Raw genomic sequence first — 17,547 nt, forward strand, 5'->3', positions numbered from 1 at the left:
ATATCAGATTGCTCATGATTAAGGCTAAGATTTAGTCATGGGTATTTTTAGTAAAAGTCATGGACACACGGGCAATAAACAAAAATTCATGGCCCCATGACCTGTCCATGACTTGTACTATATACCCCTGACGACATCTTGAGTGTTCGAGGGGGCGGGCGCTCTGGGGTGCCTGCTGGTGCTCGGGGCCTCCACTGTTGCTGGGGGGAAGACACCTGGGACCACCGCTGCTGCCGGGGGGGAGGGGCGAGACACACCGCCACTATTGCTGTGGGGGCTGGCCCCGGAGCCACCCGAGCTGCTCCAGCGGCCCTGGGGTCAGGAGCACCGGCAGGCTGCAGAAGTCACAGAGGTCCTGGAACGTCACGGAATCTGTGACTTCTGTGACCTCCGTGACAGACTCGCAGCCTTACTCATGATATAAACAGAGTTCCACACAGCGACTGATCTAACATAGGAACATCACCCTATTCTCCAGGTTAAGTCCTGAATCTACTGATTCTAGGCTTCCTCCTTCCACACCACCTGGAGCTGAGGGATGCCACACAGCTGTTCTTTGTAGTGAGGGCTTACCAGGAAGAAGTGGGCTTGATCCGCTGTGAACCGAAGGGTTCCCTCTGTGGTAAGTTCAAAAGCTGCCAAGCGATTCTGTGAATCTAAGACCATCCCACGGCAAAGGAAACTGCGAGACAAAAACAGAACTGAAGGACGGCCCCGGGCACAGCCATAATTCATTTCTTGTCTTGCCAGATATATATTCTTGAAGATATTTATATAGAGCCGAGGTACGTCTCTGAATGCCCGCTCAGGATAGTCACAAGAAGTGCATTTCCTAAGGATATCCCAAGCCTTTGTTTCCTACTGCTAAGGTCACAGTTTGAAGTCAAACATGAGAACAGCTCCCAGACAAGGCACTCAGTCTGTGGGTTACATAAATATTGCCTAGTGCTTGGAGCAGGCGACTCAGGTACAGGATTCATCTTCTATTTTCAGCCGCGCTCTCTCACTGGGATTCCGTCAAGTCACTTAGGCCCAGATTTTCAGAACTGGGAATGCATGTGAGATAAGCAAGCATCAAATTTGCAAGTGCACTGGCCCTAGCTGCAGTAAGCACACATAAAAGAGGCTCTGAAGGTCTGGGCTGCCCGCGTCCCACTTTCCCCACTATCGAACGGGAGCGACAACGTGCCTACCCTTCCAGGGGGGTTGCAAGATTCAAGCTGGCACCAAGATCCCATGGTGGGTACTGCACTAACATATGTGCCCAGATACAATATTCTCATTCTGAGGCACAAGGCCGAACGTGTTATTAGTGCAACAAAGTAGGAAGCAACTGAACAGAGATGCTTGTCCCCTCACTGTGCAATGCAGGAGAGGGGCGTTACCGTATTCGCTCCAGCTAACCCTTCGTGCCGCCTCTTGTTCAGATCTGGCTTCATACCTGTAGTCACATGTGTGGAAGGTGAGTGACCCCTGCTGGGTGGCTAACTGCAGGGAGCTCATCGCTACGCTGGCCCTCTGCACTGCATCCTTGTTGGCGTACTCCACCAGCAGCACGTATCTCCCAGGCTGGGGAACAGTGAGCCGCAGCTGGACCTCCACCTGGGTGGGAAATGAAAATATGACAAAGAGACACACTGCATCTCACCTCCCCTTACTGCACACACAGGTTACCAGTGCTATGTACCAGCTTTCCTCTTCGTGACCCAAGACACTCCATGGACTGAAATGATGCATTGCGACAGCTCTCAGTGGGTGCATACCACCTCCCATATAGCCTCCCGCTGGGGGCTACATCAGTGAGATTCTTAGGTGCACAGGCTTCGACGTATTACTGTATGGACAGGCTAAGGAGGCAGTGGGCCATGTTTTAAAATCCCAGCACGAGCATATCCACCCCCACCACCACCATTTACACGCTCAGGGCAGAGTTTGCAGGGGTGACTACATGGGTGAGCAGCACCCAAACACACACTTGATGAGCTGCAGGAGGAATAGAGTGGGTGTGGGCGAGTTTCTGGAATAGCCGTCCCAGGATATTTAAAGTACAAGGTCTCTCAAGGGGACAGCTGGCACCTTTGGTCTCACAGGGCTGAAGGGTGAAATAAATGAGCTACTCACGTCACTGCCGCGGCACAGCGCCATCTGCGGGTGTGATGGGGTGATGGGCACCATGGGACAGGGCCTGGGTAAGCTGTTGTCCAGCCGGCACACCATGTCTCCTCCAGACGCAGAGGGGAAGCTGTCCACAGACAGGTACTTGTACAAGAGGCAGCTAGAAGTGTTAGGAAAGAATTGGTGAAGTTCTGTGGTTAGTGTTGTCTTGTCCAGCCCAGGTCCCGGTGAGCAAAGCAAGGGCTCCGCTGCTCATGATGGAGCAAGAGTGTGTGTTTCACTGGCCATGGCAGTGAAAATCCCCCTCTCCTCTCCTCCCCACGTCCCCACGCTGTGCTGTTCAAGTGCCTCAGATCTCTCTGGGAGGGTCCACGTCTCGGGGCAGACCGGGAAATCAGTCTCCATAGCCCATTCAGCCCTGGCTGGTGGTCTCCACAGAGAGGCCATGGGGGAAGGTGGTGTATGAGATATGGACACCTACCCATTAGGCATGGAAGAGGCTGGCAGTTCATTTCATGTTGGCTAGCGACCGCTGCTTATTACTAACAACGTTCCGGGGCCATCGACCAAGGCGGGTGGGGAACGGGGCAGCGCCCCCAGTACTAATCCTTTGAGTCATCCAATGACCTAGGCATCCCTCCCGCCAGTGCAACACCCGCTCCAAAATCCTATGGTGTCCCCAGTGAGATTGGGTGGGGCCGTGCCATTAGGAAGAGGAAGCCATTCAGCCTCGAACTTTACTGCCCCTGTTTGTTATGTTCCATTGTCGCGGTCAAAACCTCTCCCCACACAGCCATCCTCACCCCCCAAAGCCCTGCAGACTCTTGTGAACACAGCACTCCTCCACTGGCCTGAATGGCAGGCGAGAGGCACCACAGGGGTCCTGGGGTAGTTAGCTGCTGTGGCTGACTTCTTCCAAGAGCCCCTGCCCCCATTCGCCCAGGCTTCCCTGGTGAAGGGAGATCCCTGGTGCCTCCCCCACAGCGTGCAGCTGCTGACTGAATGGGAATGCAGCCCTGCACAGAAGGGGGCAGTCTACAGGTTCATTAATACCAGAGAGCTGGGAAGACCCCAAATGACACAGATCACAGACAAAGAGAGGAATGGATTTCCTTACTTCTGACTGGCTCGTTCAGGGGCTGGGCTGTAGGTACACGCTTCTGTGACCTTCAGCTGCAGTATGGGCGCTTCATAGTACGAACTGGGGAGCAAAACCAGATAGTCCTGGAACAGGGGTGGAGAAGAAGGGGGGGGACAAGTTGAGTGTGACTCTGTTCCTCGGGAAATTGCCAGAGCTTTCCTTGGGGGAAGGAGAAGGGGAAGGGCCTTACCAGCAGTATGCCCTCTGCCTCAACGATCAGCGACCACACGCTGGGGTTCAGCACAAAGGGCTCCCCGAAGCTATTCTGAGGGACGGTGACAAAAGCCGGTTCGGTGCTGGGAGCGAAGATGATCTGCTTGGTCTGCTCAGTACCTGGGGTGGGAAGGACAAGAGACTGTGAGAGGGCACAAGCTCAGGGCGGCTCTGAGGTGATACCGCGCAACAGGCAGCAAGCGCGGAGGATACAGGCAGGGAAGTGATTCTGTAAACGTGGCTCGGGGGGGGAGGAGCCTGGTTTAGTCTCTCGAGCAGCGTCCACTGCGGATGCGCCGAGGTCCCACATCAGACAATGACAGAAATACCCCCCAAGCAGGATCTGCTCAGTGAAAAAAATCACTGACTGCCCCACTGTTATTGCTCATCTGTAGCTCTCATCCAACGCTGAAAAGCCCATACCCAACAGCATCCCAGCTAGAACTTATTTACTATGAAATTACTTGAAGACAAGTGACAAGAATCAATCAGATACACTATACACAACAGAGAATATCTTGCTGCAAACTTGGAGACCCTCCTGCCTTTCCCCACCAACCACAGCAACAGACAGTCTGCGGCTGGAGCTTAGAGGGCAACTTAATGCAACAGCCTTCACCTGGATTTCAGGCCCCATCCTTCTCCCACTGAAACTTGTTGGCTAAACTGACGCTCAGTTGACATTTTAAATCAATTAACTTGGAGTGTGATCACAGCACGGCACCTAGCGTCAGAACGGCCACTGGCTAGTTTACAGGTTCAGGGGTTTTGTAAACACATGAAATGAGCAGATGTGCCGGTCTGCCTCGGGGGCGGGGGCAAATGAGCTGAGGCAGGAGGCTGCGAATTTCACACGCGCATTCCTCTGACTGTCTTTGTGTGGTACATTTACAGCACGGCACGCAGCAGGGGCGAGCGAGGGTAGGCGAAGGAGCATGCTACTACTTCGACTGTTTAGCCGCATCCAGTAGGTGGACAGCGCAATTAACTCAAGATTGGACCCTAGATTCCTGAACCATACATTCGGAGCTGTCAGGGAGCGAAAGGGTTAAATGCTTGCCACACAGAACGCTGCAAGGGACTAACTTGCTTGTAGGCCCCTCGTCTTAACATTGGCAGCCCCTTCCACACAGGATGAGGAGGGCACGATGTTTTGGAGACTACATGGCTTAGCAAAGGGGCTGCTGTGCTGACTCCACTCATCGGTCCACCGGGCTGGGGATATGCCTCCTGCACTAGCAAATACTTGAAGCTTCCAAGGAAGGGAAAGAAGCCACAGCATTATACAGCAAGCCAGCTGTAATCCTTCCTGACCTATGCTGTGATCAGATTACGCCCGGCAGCATGTGAGTGGATGACCCTTCTCTTAACTTTCCTGGGTAGAAATGTAACTGGGCGTATCCAGCCGCTTGCTTTCTTTGTTTAAAGCAACATCTGGGCACGTCAGGCCCCGTATATATCCTCCGGCTGCTCACTTCACAAGGTAAAGCAACAGTTTCTTCTGTGTCAGCCCAGCAGCTCCAGATAAATAACAACAATATTTTCTATTCAATGGCACCTTTCATCCCAGGATCTCAGACCATTACATCGACAGTAGAGAATTAAGGAACCTCCTCCCTCTCCGGGAGCATTATACGTACAGATTGTAAAACTGAGATACAGAGGTCAAGTGATTTGTTCCGGGTCATAATGCAAGTCAGTGGCAGGGAACACCAGTTTTGGACCTCCCAGCCCTGTTTTTTTAACCATTAGACTGGGAATCCTCATGATGGTATCAAACAGGACAGCACCAGCCATCCCCAACCTAGCTCCTTGAAACAGAACTCAGTGGACGACGAATGAGTAGAGGCTGACTGTAGCTCACGTTGAGGGTTGCTTTGCAAAGCTGGGTTTGGCAGCATGAGAGCAGATGGGAAGACATGCCAGGGCGGGCGCAGTGCCATTCTCTTGCAGGGTCTCTGTGAGAACTGCCACACTGGGCTAGTTCTCCTGAGTAAGAAATTGCTGCCGCTGGCTTTGAAACTCGCTGGCTTCCTTGGGACAGATTGTCGAAGGGGCCTCCCACTCTCTACAGGGACTGCAATTTTCTACGTACTTGCCAACTCAAGAACTTCCCTGCAGAGATCGATTAGCCAACCTGGGTCAGCAAATGCACGTCGCACATGGACATTGGCGTTCCCGCGTATGAAAAAACCTGCAGATGCAATTTTGCCAGAAAAACGTGGCCTCGAGGGGTTGCAGAGACTCGCTCTTCAGAAAAGTGAACGCAAAAGGTGGATGCGAACAAAGGCTGGAGCAGAATTTTACTGCTCCTCTTCCTCACTGGGCTGAGCGCTTGCCATGCTGCAGAAACCAGATGTCACTTCGCCATCCTGGCATGGGTAGGGCGGGCGGGGAAAGATACGCCTGACTCAGTTCCAAGTCATTCCTTATGGAAAACCAACCTATAGGGTTTAATAGGGGCCATGCCAATAAGGTTCTATAGGAATCACTTAAAAAGCCTACAGAATTTAATAGAAAGGGACAACTTTTCTATAGGGTTTATTGAACCCTCCTATAAAAAGCAGTCCTTGTCTATGCAGTCCTATGGGACTGTTCCAGAAGGGACACAATCAGTCGCTGGCAGCCTGGAATCCCTTGGTGGCAGTGCTGCATGTGGGTCTGACAGTGGATTTCAAACTCCAAGCTTGGGAGTGCCGGGGGGCCAGAGGCAATGCCCAGCAGTCTCCTGCTGTCACCGACAGCTAGAGCTAGCAGCCCCTCCGAGGCACTTGCCAAATCACCCTGCCTGAGGGAGAGGAGCCACCCCGTAAATCGTGCGTTGTGGGGAAGGGAGAGCAGCAGAGGGGCTCAGAGAGAGGGCGGCTCTGGGGAAGCAAAGAGCTCCAGGAGGATTGGCACTCGGGTCAGGCATGGCAATGCTCAGTCCTGGGCATGAGCTGCCAGAAAAGAGAAAGCTGCTGCTTGGGTAACAGCCCAGGGGAGAAGCAGACGGGCCCTGAGCTGCCAGAAAAGAGCAAGCCAATGACTGGCACGAACCCCCCGTTCCTATCTCCTGGCCTAGCTGAGAGGAGACATTAGCAGTAGGCCGTGTGCACGTGCCTGTGCCTGGGTAAAGCCCTTTTATCCTCTTCCACACAAAAAACCAAAACCATCTGTCCCAGTGTGCTCTTGCCTACACGTTGCTGATTCCTGGGTCTCCGTGCCTTTCACGCTGTCTTTGCTGGCTCTTCCTTTCCCCGTCTGCACAGGCTGGGTTATCAGAGTCTGTGCAGCCAGCTTAGAGCAACTGCCAAAACGCAATGGGGCACCCTGTTAACCGCCTGCCAGGCCAAGCCGCCTGGCACTTCCCAAAGGCCAAAAGCCAGGCTCTTCCGCCATGTCCTTATCAATCAGGAAGGGGGGTCTGGTCTCCTGCTACTGCCTCTGGCTTTAAAATACAAGGTGACGTGCTCTGATGGTAGAAGGCGGCTGCAGGGAGCACACGGACAGGCGAAGCGCATCCCCCTCCTGCATGTCCCGCCACTTCATTCACCAACTGGCAGTGAAAGATGGGACCTGAAAAATAAAGCCTGGGTCCGGATGCTGATGTTTGGATCTGGTTCCACCTGCGTGGCCCATCTTGGACGTGTAGCTACTCCTCTCGGGCTCTGCAAGGGCCTTCCGGGCCATCCTGTCCCTTCGGGGGCACCAGGCAGGGAAGCCTCATCTAAACGTTATGCCGCCTCCTCCAACACCGGCCGAGTCGACAAGCGCGCTCCCCTTGGGGCCGTGGCCGGGGCTCGCTGCGGCACTGGCTTGTTAAATGGGGGAAGTGCCGCCTCAGTCCAGCCTCCAGCTCTGGAGGGCAGAAGTTCCAGAGTAAAGTCGTACAGAGATGTCCGCGGGAGACTGCGGGGGGAAGGGAGGAAGCGGCAGTGGCACAGGGGAGCAGCGTGGGACCCTTACCTCTCCTTCGTGGCTGATAAGCTGTAATTTTGCCATACACAGTGGCACCTCCTGAATTAATATACCTCAGGATGACATGGAATAGATAGAGCTCTGCCTCCTTCACGTCTACCGTGATTCTGACTTTATTCTGCAAAAAGCAAAAGCACATTGGGCACACATCACTGTGGGGCCGGCGCTGGGCCCATCACCCATCCTGTGGGAGAGCGGTACCTGCCTGCCTGCCTACCTGCCTCTCTCTCTAGTCCCCCTCCCCTCTGCATGACACAGGGGAGCAGCTGCCAACGTGCCAAGGGCTGGCACGCTGGAGGAGCTCAGAAGTCCCAACGGGCGGTGTTTCGGAGGGGTGGTTTGCAGAAAGCGGGGATGTTTTGGTTAGTCTAAGACTGAGAAATGCACTTACAGTTGCCACAAACATTAAACTTTCCTTCCTCAAGGACCGAGACCCTCCCTTCCACATTGGCCGGCCCCCGGTTGACGTAGCGGAAGACGATGCGGAACAGGTCAGGGGAGGTCACATTGAGAGTCACCACTACCTTGGGCTGGTGGGAGACAGAAAGGGGAGAGAAGCAGAGCAACACCTTACATCACCTCCACCGCCAATAGCCACCAGCCCCAGCGCAGCAGCTCGGGGGACTGCTCCCAAAGCACCATGCCACAGCGCAGGAGGAGTCAAGCAGCCACGCCACCTAACAGCGTGAAAAGGGCAGCAGGAGAAGGCATTGCACACGTGCTACCAAGTGCACTTGACAAACATCCACCTATCCTCCTCCCTCTCCATGGGTGGGTGGGCGGGAGAGGTGAGGCAGGGGGCATGCACTGGGAGAGCCGCTCCGCTATCTGACAACACCTACAAGACACTCTCACACACTCGCGTTTAGGTTGCTCGGCCACAGCGTTTAACTGGAGAGCGTTCCAAGTGGTCGGCTTTGGAATGGAAGCTGGCTAGCATGGATGGGTGCTGTTTGGTGGAGGGGCTATTTGGGGGGGACATATTCTAAGCTAGGGAAAAAGGTTACTTTAACAAAAGGCTTGACTCCATTATTAACGTAACATGGGTTTGGTGCTTTGTACTACAGTCAGCCCATGGGCAGCTCCAAGGCCATCTGTGTCTGTGCTCATGGGTTCACCACCCAAATGTCCGCAGAGAGGCGGTTTTCTCTGATACTTGAAATGCTAACAACTAGCAATACCAACTGAGGACACCCCCGAGAGATGTGTCCACTTATTCAAGAGCTGCCACGTGGCCTTGATTCAGAAAAGCATCCCTATCTAGGAAAGCACTTAAGCATGCGCTTAACATGAAGCACATGCTACAGTCCTATTGACTTTCATGGGATCTAAGCACATGCTTAAGTGCTTTCCTGTGCCAGGGACCAAGTGGAGGTTTGCCAAGCAAACCCTCCCATGGGCATGATCAACTGGCTGCGATAAAGGAGGGCCGCTCCCTTGAGAAAAGATACTGGCAAGGAACGTTAAAGACTAAGTTTTAGGGTGAAAACTCCAAGGTCACAGCCTGAGCTTCTCGCTCGAGGACACATTGGAATGACCTCGCACGGAAAAGGGGCCTGCCGACACAAAAGCCACACACCTGCCCGACATTCAACACCCAATGGAGTCTCTAATGCAGCCAGTGGATACCAAACAAAACCAGCAGCCAAGTGAACAACTTACTTAACAGTCTCTGGTTGCTCGGCCTGGGATTTTCAAAAGGAACCCGGAGGAGTTAGGCGTCCAGCTCCCACCAGAATTTAGTGGAAATCTGGTGCTTAACTCCCTTCAGCCCCTTTGAAAACCCAGCCTAGCCTAGCAACAAGGCAAAGCAAAGAATATTCTAGCTGTAGGTGGAGAGAGCAAGGGTCAGGATAAAGAACCTGTTACACAGGACAACCCTGTATGGCTGCTATATAACCCCCCTCGCCCTCCGACACACACTCAACGTTCTGATAGGGGCCGTGCAGAAGCAAGGTTCACAGAGGGAAAAGCTGGAGGGAGCCATGTGAGTGGATGTTACAGCCTCGCCCCATGTAGAAAATCATCTATACTCAACAACAGCCCAGGCAAAGCAGCCACAAAGGGTATAAGCTGCGTGTAGTAACGGGGGAGACGTGGCTTTCTTTTTGGGGTCGGGGAGAGGGGGTTACATAGAGTGTGGCAGGAAAGAGAAGAGCAGGTGAAAGGGCCCCAAGGAAACCTGCAGACACTGTATAGAGAAAGCCCCGTAAGCGGCTTCCCCCTAACTGGATTAGGATACATAGATCATACAGCCAGAAGGGACCACTGTGATCCTCTAGGCCAGGGGTCTCAAACTCAATTTACCTTAGGACCAGTGCCAGTCCTCAAATCCTCCCCACAGGCCAATGATGTCACTCATGCTGCCCAGAACACCCCTCCCCCCCCGCCCAAAGTCCACCCCCCACCTGCCTATGGCTCTGGGAGGGAGTTTGGGTGAGGGAGGTGGTCTGGAGTAGGGGATTGGGGTGCAGGCTCTGGCAGGGAGTTTGGGTGGGGGACGGGGTCTGGGGTGCAGGCTCTGGGCTGGGGCAGGGGATGGGGTGCAAGTGGAAGGGGTAGGGTTGCAGGCTCTGGGATGGAGTTTGGGGGCGGGAGGGGGTGTGTGTAGGGTTACCATACGTCCGGATTTTCCCGGACATGTCCGGCTTTTTGGGCTCCAAATCCCCGTCCGGGGGGAAATCCCAAAAAGCCGGACATGTCCGGGAAAATCGGACATGAGGTTGGCGGATCGGGTGCCGGGCCGGGGGCTCGGGGGCTCCGCGGGCCTGGCCGGCGGTGCCGGGCCGGGGGCTCGGCCGGCGGTGCTCGGGGGGGCCCGGGGGGCTCGGCCGGCGGCTCGGGTGCCGGGCCGGGTGCCGGCGGTGCTCGGGGAGGCCGGGTGCCGGGCCGGGTGCCGGCGGTGCTCGGGGGGGCCGGGTGCCGGGCCAGGTGCCGGCGGTGCTCGGGGGGGCCCGGTGCCGGGCCGGGTGCCGGCGGTGCTCGGGGGGGCCCCGGTGCCGGGCCGGGGGGCTCGGCTGGCGGCTCGGGTGCCGGGTGCCGGGGGTGCTCGGGGGGGGCCCGGTGCCGGGCCGGGCCAGGGGGCTCGGCTGGCGGCTTGGGTGCCGGGTGCTGGGTGCCGGCGGTGCTCGGGGGGGCCCGGTGCCAGGCCGGGGGGCTCGGCTGGCGGCTCGGGTGCCGGCGGTGCTCGGGGGGGCCCGGTGCCGGGCCAGGCCGGGGGGCTCGGCTAGCGGCTCGGGTGCCGGGTGCCGGCGGTGCTCGGGGGGGCCCGGTGCCGGGCCAGGCCGGGGGGCTCGGCTGGCGGCTCGGGTGCCGGGTGCCGGGCCGGGTGCCGTGGACTCGGTTGCCGGGTCGGGGACTCGGGGGACGGGCTGGGGACCTGCGGTGCCGGGGGTGGGCCGCGCCTCCTCCCCCCACACCCCCCTTACCTGCTTCAGGCTTCCCGCGACTCAAATGTTCGCGGGAAGTAGGGGAGGGGGCGGAGACTTTGGGGAGGGGGCGGGGTTGGGGCGGGGGCAGGGGCGGGGCTGGGGGCGGGGTTGGGGCCCCTTTAAAGTGTCCTCCTTTCGGAGGCACTAAATATGGTAACCCTAGGTGTGTGGGAAGTGGGAGAGGGTGCAGGCTCTGGGATGGAGTTTGGGTGCTGGGTGCAGGCTCTGGGCTGGGGCAGGGGATGGGGGTGCAGGAGGAGGGGGTAGGGCTGCAGGCTCTGGGAGGGAGTTTGGGGACTGGGAGGGTGTGGGGAGAAGGCTGCAGGCTCTGGGAGGGAGTTCGGGGGCGGGAGAGGGTGTGTGAGGAGGGGGTGAGGGGTGCAGCTTTGGGAGGGGGTCAGGGGGTGCGGCGCTTACCTGGGGCTCCAAGGCGGGGCAGGCTGGGGGGCCTCCGCGTGCTGCTGCCCCCAGGCACCACCCCCGCAGCTTCCCATTGGCCGCAGGGACGCTCGGGGCGGAGGCAGCGTGTGGAGGCACAGCCCCGCCCTGGGGCCGCAGTGAGGGGCCGCCAGACACATGAAGCGAGCAGGCAGACACTGCTCAGCTCCGCTGCGCTGCCCGGGCCCCAGGCCATTGTAAATCGCCTGGGGGGGAGGGGGAACATCCAGAGGCGGCAGATGGGGCCAAGGGAGAGACCCAGCCGCATTGGGGAGGTTCGCGGGCCACAGATGGCCTGCGGGCTGGGAGTTTGAGACCCCTGTTCTAGGTTGACCTCCTGAGCAGGGCTTCCTGAATTAGGATCTCTCCTCTCAGTAGTCTATTCTGTCCCTAATGCTACAGGAAATATCTGTACAAACAGACTATATTTACACTGCACTGTTTGTTTTGGCCACCACATGACCTTGGGTTTAGAGCAGCTCTTTGGGTTAAAATAAGACACGCGTCTACAACGCATCGAATGGTTAGCCTTCTGCGTCCTCTCCTGGTAGGGAGCACAGGCTGGGGCCAGTCCCGTAAATCATACCTGAATGGGAAACATCTGAGCGTATCCTCTCCAGCTGAAATTCTCAAACTCCAGGGGGTTGTAGCCAAAGCGAACAGCCCGGCCATCTAGCGTGGTGCCCTCTTCCAACTCGAATTTCAGGTGGTGGAGGTCAGGGAAATAATGGTCCCTCGCAGGCCTGGGGAAGAGAGTCAATAGATAGAATTACAAGCCTGGTTTCCACAGTCCGGGGAACTCACTTCATGCTACTCCTATGATTGCTGGCTTCTCGGGGGCCCTCCAGGACACAACCAAATGGGATGGTGTCTGCAGCTGTTAGCTCCATATCAACACTGCATGGGACTCCCTCTTCCCAATAATGGGGAGAAAAACTGGAGCGGAGTTAACTTCTTTCCAGCTGTTTAGGGAGGGAAGGGGCTGGAGAGGAGGGTCCCCAACAAGGGGCCAACACGCTGGGGTGTAGGTGTGCGGTAGTGGTTGCGGTGGCAAGGGACGGGAGGCACGCAGCCTCCAGCGTTCTAAGGCCATGGCCCGCTAGCTGGGGGGGGGGGGGGGGTTGCTGGAGAAGTCTCCAGCTAAAGGAACAAGGAGCGAACGCGCCAAGCAGCTCTGTAGCGGCAGCTGGCCTCTTACAGGGTGCATGTTGGGCCTTGCGTGTTCTGCCTGCAGTGACAGGCTCCGGACCTCGCCTCGCACGTCGGCCCGATGGACCCACCAACGTCGCACCGGCAGCCTGTGGACAGGAAGCACGTGTTTACATTCCACTGATATTAACGAGCTCCGAATAGCACTAATCAAAGCTGCGCACCGAAGGGAGGAGCCGCCGAGGGCTCTATTTTTATTCTGTTGTATCCGTTTTCATGTTGGCTTGGACCCCGCTTGGATTAGCTTCTCTTCCATCGCAGCGCTGATCTATTTCCAGACTGCTGATGGCTGCTGAGAACAACGCAGGCCTGCAAATCCTCTCAGTGAACCCTCTGAGCTCCGACCAGGCCTCTGAACCCAAACCCCTTCCGCAGCCCTGCTCACTGCCTATCTCCCAGCACCGCCACCCCTGTAGCGCACCACTGAGGGGGAGAGCATTGTGCAGGGCGACAGGCAGCTGCAGCCTCTGTTGCTTCTCCCCTCACCACCAGCATTAATGTGCACACAGGGAAACAGAAGTACAAGCTTGTAAGGCAAGAAGTAAACTCCAGGCATCCACCCTCACCTGGTTCCCCTCCCATCCTTAGTGGGAGGGGAGTGAACCATCTGATTGACTCCGGGGACGTACAGTGAGTCTAAATCAGGTGCTCAATTCTATCACATCTGGTAGAAGAGCCCAACCCTCTGTTCTCATCCACTTTGCTTTCCAGGCCTCAGTACTCTTGTCCCACAGAACCCAGACAGGCAGCTCCGCGCTCCAGGCCACCAGCTGGCAGATCTAGCACCTCATGAAAGAGAGAAGGGTACCCACCTTGGCAGCCAAAGTAATTTGCATGGTCCAGGTTGAAGTATCCGTCCTTACACGTGGAGCACAACTGGCCGCAGATGCTGGGTTTGCAGAAACACTGCCCATTGCCCTAGGAGACAGCCAGGTCAGTCAGCGCCCCATGGGCATGGCTCTGCCCCTCCTCAACACTCAGTACAACCAAACCAGCATTCAAGAGAGGAAGGACTGTGCAGTGATCAGGGCAAAGGCCTGGCACTCTGGAGACCCAGGTTCAATCCCCAACTCTGTCAGAGCTTCTCTAGGCAAGCGTGTGACTCAGCTCCCCACTGCACACTGAGCTAACAGCACTACCCTACCTCACAGGGTGTTGTGAGGAGAAAACCAGTAACAACTGCGGGGCACTCAGACACTAACACAATGGGGGTGGGTCCAGGTCCATGAGGAGGGCTCATAAGCGCTCCTGTAATGCAGCCAATAAATAATGCCGTCATGGGGCCAGATCAATACCTACGGTTAGACTATTTAACAGCACGGTGAATGTACAAGAAGGGACTGCCCTTACAAACAGCTAAAACCTTGTCATAATCTGCCCATTGCCACACACTATTGGAGAGTGAAGCCATTTTACCTAGGGCAGGCAGGCACTGCGCGAGCTCCCTTGGGGAGATAATTTGGCCTTGCCTCACGGAGGGGTGTCTGTGCTGTTACACTACACCATTGTAACTGCACTGCCCTGGTGTGAACGGGGGCTGGGGCCAGAGCAAATCATGATTTACACCGGGGTTTGCACTAGTATAGCTGTCTCGGTGCAACACCACCACTGGCTATAATCCCCACTCTTGACAAGACTTTAGTGATGATCCCTTAACAAAAGCTCCTGTGGAACATTCCTTGGGATGGAGAATGGGAAAACACAGTCTTCATCGAGCCCATGGGCAGCAGGATGTGGCCGATGCCCACCATATTATTCAGAGGCCTTTACTTTTCCCCAACCCCACAGATGTTACAAAGACCGTGATGGCTACTGAGAAGAATGCACGCCTGCCACCCTTGCCAAACAACTCTGCAGCCTCCCTCCAAGGCTTCTGCCAAAGACTTTCCAGCTAGCCTGGGCTCTGAGAGGATTACTACATAGTAAGGTTGCAAATTCTGTGGGGTACGGTCTTTTTGTTGTACAGCCCCTAGCACAATAGGGCCCTGGTCCTTAGGTGCTACTACAATACACACATCATAATATGATTCTTCCGTTTCTCGTAGGCCAAAGCACAAACGCTAAATGAGTTATGTCTTCCTTCTTATGTCTTCTTTCCTCAATCCTGATGTAGGCTCTAAACCAGACGTGGGCAAACTACGGCACGCGGGACCATCCTGCCCGGTCCCTGAGCTCCCGGCCAGGGAGGCTAGCCCCCGGTCCCGTCTCCCCGCCCCCTCCCCCCCCCCGCAAGCTGTCCCCCCTCCCCCGCAGCCTCACCTCACTGTGCCGTGGGGGCGCGCTGGGCAGGAGAGCAGGGAGGGAGGCTCACTCGCAGGCTCCGGGGAACAGGCAGGCAGTGTGGGGGGTGAGAATCGATAGGGGCAGGGAGTCCTGGGAGGGAGCAGTCAGGGGACAAGGAGCAGGGGGGATTGGATAGGGGGTGGGGTCCCAGGGGCCTGTCAGGGGGCGGGGGTCTGGATAGTGGGCGGGGCAGTCAGGGGACAGGGAGCAGGAGGGGTTGGATAGGAGGTGGGATCCTGGGGGGGGGGGCAGTTAGGGGACAAGGAGCAGGGGGGGTTGGATGGGGGGGGTTGGGATTCCAGGGGGGCAGTTAGGGGACAAGGAGCAGGGGGGGTTGGATGGGGGGTTGGGATTCCAGGGGGGCAGTTAGGGGGACAAGGAGCAGGAGGGGTTGGGATTCCAGGGGGGCAGTTAGGGGACGAGAAGCAGGGAGTTGGATGGGTCGGAGTTCTAAGGGGGGCAATCAGGGGGTGGGAAGTGGGAGGGGGGAGGGGCCAGGCTGTTTGGGGAGGCACAGCTTTCCGTACCTGGCCCACCATACAGTTTTGGAACCCCAATGTGGCCCTCGGGCCAAAAGGTTTGCCCACCCTGCTCTAAACCCAGGTCCTCAGGCAAGTCCAGGCTGCGGCGTCACATCAACAGGATGGAGAAGATCAAGGGGGTCCATGTGGATAAATGATCTCCAGTTTCAGCTTGACAAAGGGCACCCAGAACTCACTGGCGCAACCTCTGAGCAGACAGCGTCAGGACAGGAGAGTGGTTCTGCAGGAGCCGGGTATGGAGAGCTCCAGCTATTACACACATGAAGGGCTTTTCCTAACACTAAAGGGAGCAGGGGGGCGGGGATCTAATTCTACACAGGGAACTTGGGGCGTGATCTTACTTGCTGACACACTGCAACTCCACTGATGGTGCCCTTGGTATCACACTGGCAGCCTGAAGAGAGCAGAAGAGCACGAGAGAGTGAGGAAATCAATCCAGCCATCGAGAGACTATTCAAAACTCTCAGATTGACACCAACGTTCCTTGCAGCAGAGGAAACCACACGTGATAGAAGCCAAGGGGGATGGAGAGAGGAAACAAACCAGCTCTTGGCTTCTGCGATGGAGGGAAACTAACCAAAGTAGCACAGACTCACTAAGGGCTGGATTTTCAGCCGGCCTCACGCTTGCCCTGGATGTTGCACACTGATGTTTGCACGTGCACATTCCCATTTTACACATGTAAAACCTGTATTTGTGTAAAGTCTGAGTTTGGTCCTGGCAGAGCTGGCAAAACAAATCCTTGGATCCATTCCTTTGAAAAGGGTTCCCTGGTCTGGCCCGTCCCCCCTGCTAAGTGTGGAGGACAAAATCAGTCCCGTCACTTGGGATGCTAACGCTTTGTGCCATAACTGAAGGTGGAAACGATGGGAATGGAGAAAAGGGAATCACATCTACTCAAATGGAGACCTAGGTTTGGCCCTTAAACCTCTAGAGGAACAGACTGCCCCAAAAGACTCCTCTTATATGCAAGTTCCTTACTCGTGCATCCATACGGGTTATCTGGAGTCAGGTTCCAGTACAGTGGTTTGCACCTGTCACAAGCTGGACCTTCGACATAATGCCCGACATGCACAGGAACCCTGAAAAACGGGGGGATGAAAACAAGGATTAGGCGAGAATGCCAGTGGGCTCGAGCAGCATCACAGAACCTGTCCTAAGGGACAGATGAGGTCTCCGGCTCTACAGAGCGGGAAGCTGCCGTTCTCTGCATTGCACTTGGAGCAGGTCCTGCGACACAGTAGGAAATTCTGAGACCAGGGAAGGAAAAACAAATGAGGGTTGCAGGAAAGGAAACCCATAACAGCCCCAAGAGATTGAGGGGCACACGAAGTACTCACCGGGGACAGGGAAGGGTCTGCAGTTGCTAACCCTGCTGGGTTACAGGAGCCCACTGCAAGGAAAAGCACAGCTTGAAGCAGGTTTTAAAACAGACCCCTTAAAGCTTTGAGTCACCCTGTGTGTACACTCCGAGAAACGTTTCATGGAGGAGACTGGGGGGCGGTTGTATTTAAGCTTTCACTGGGATGATGACTGGTCTGTGTATTTATTAGTGTGTTTTTAAAAACAGGGCTTTGAGTCGTTGGCCGGTAGGTGCAGCTGGGTTCGAGGGTGTAGAGGGAAGCCCTAAACGAACGTGGCTGTACCAAGTCATGCAGGAAGAGGAGAAGGAGGAGGACGACAATGCTACCTTCGCAATGTGGAAATCCATATGCCCCTGGCATGCAGGTGTCACAGCGCAGTCCAGCCACTTTGGGGCGACAGCTGCACTGTCCCCAGTTTCCTGATCACATGTGCCGTGGAGGAGAGCCCTCTGTGGAGCACTGGCAAGCTGCAGGTGAACAGGGAAAGGTGGGCAGTCAGGCTGAGAGCTGTAAGGTGACTCACGGCCCAGATTAAAATAAAAGGATTTGTTTTAAACAACACAAAGCAGGAACTGAGTTCTTTAAAGACCCCCACCATGCTTGGTGCATTTCAGCTAGAGGTCTCAAAGTGAGGATAAGAGAACACAGCTTCCCACTGAGTCAGCAGCAGCAGGAACTGAACTCAGGACTAGTAATCTGAGAGCATGAGGAAATACTGCCAAAGCCAGACTGACCCCTGTTAGCGCAAAGGCGGTAAGTGATTTATATGCTGTCCATAGAACTGCTCAGAAAATGTTCCTTCCCCTCTCCTCCCCCTATAACATTCTTACCCAATTTTTTTCCTTTTTAAA

General features: G+C 56.0%; 1 protein-coding gene across 1 annotated transcript in view; it reads right to left on the reverse strand.

Annotated features, from left to right (window-relative positions):
• The window catches only part of LAMA5 (laminin subunit alpha 5), a 167,844-nt gene that overhangs the window by 44,967 nt on the left and 105,330 nt on the right, over positions 1 to 17,547 (reverse strand). The window contains 16 exon segments of the mRNA XM_008178587.4: positions 574 to 682; positions 1,442 to 1,602; positions 2,122 to 2,275; positions 3,233 to 3,339; positions 3,447 to 3,589; positions 7,821 to 7,959; positions 11,885 to 12,041; positions 12,497 to 12,596; positions 13,320 to 13,425; positions 15,674 to 15,726; positions 16,314 to 16,392; positions 16,394 to 16,414; positions 16,673 to 16,725; positions 17,023 to 17,107; positions 17,110 to 17,136; positions 17,138 to 17,163. Of these exon segments, the coding sequence (XP_008176809.3) occupies positions 574 to 682; positions 1,442 to 1,602; positions 2,122 to 2,275; positions 3,233 to 3,339; positions 3,447 to 3,589; positions 7,821 to 7,959; positions 11,885 to 12,041; positions 12,497 to 12,596; positions 13,320 to 13,425; positions 15,674 to 15,726; positions 16,314 to 16,392; positions 16,394 to 16,414; positions 16,673 to 16,725; positions 17,023 to 17,107; positions 17,110 to 17,136; positions 17,138 to 17,163 (1,520 nt within the window).

The sequence above is a fragment of the Chrysemys picta genome, chromosome 13 (genome assembly GCF_011386835.1).
Source record: "Chrysemys picta bellii isolate R12L10 chromosome 13, ASM1138683v2, whole genome shotgun sequence".
NCBI lineage: Eukaryota > Metazoa > Chordata > Testudines > Emydidae > Chrysemys > Chrysemys picta.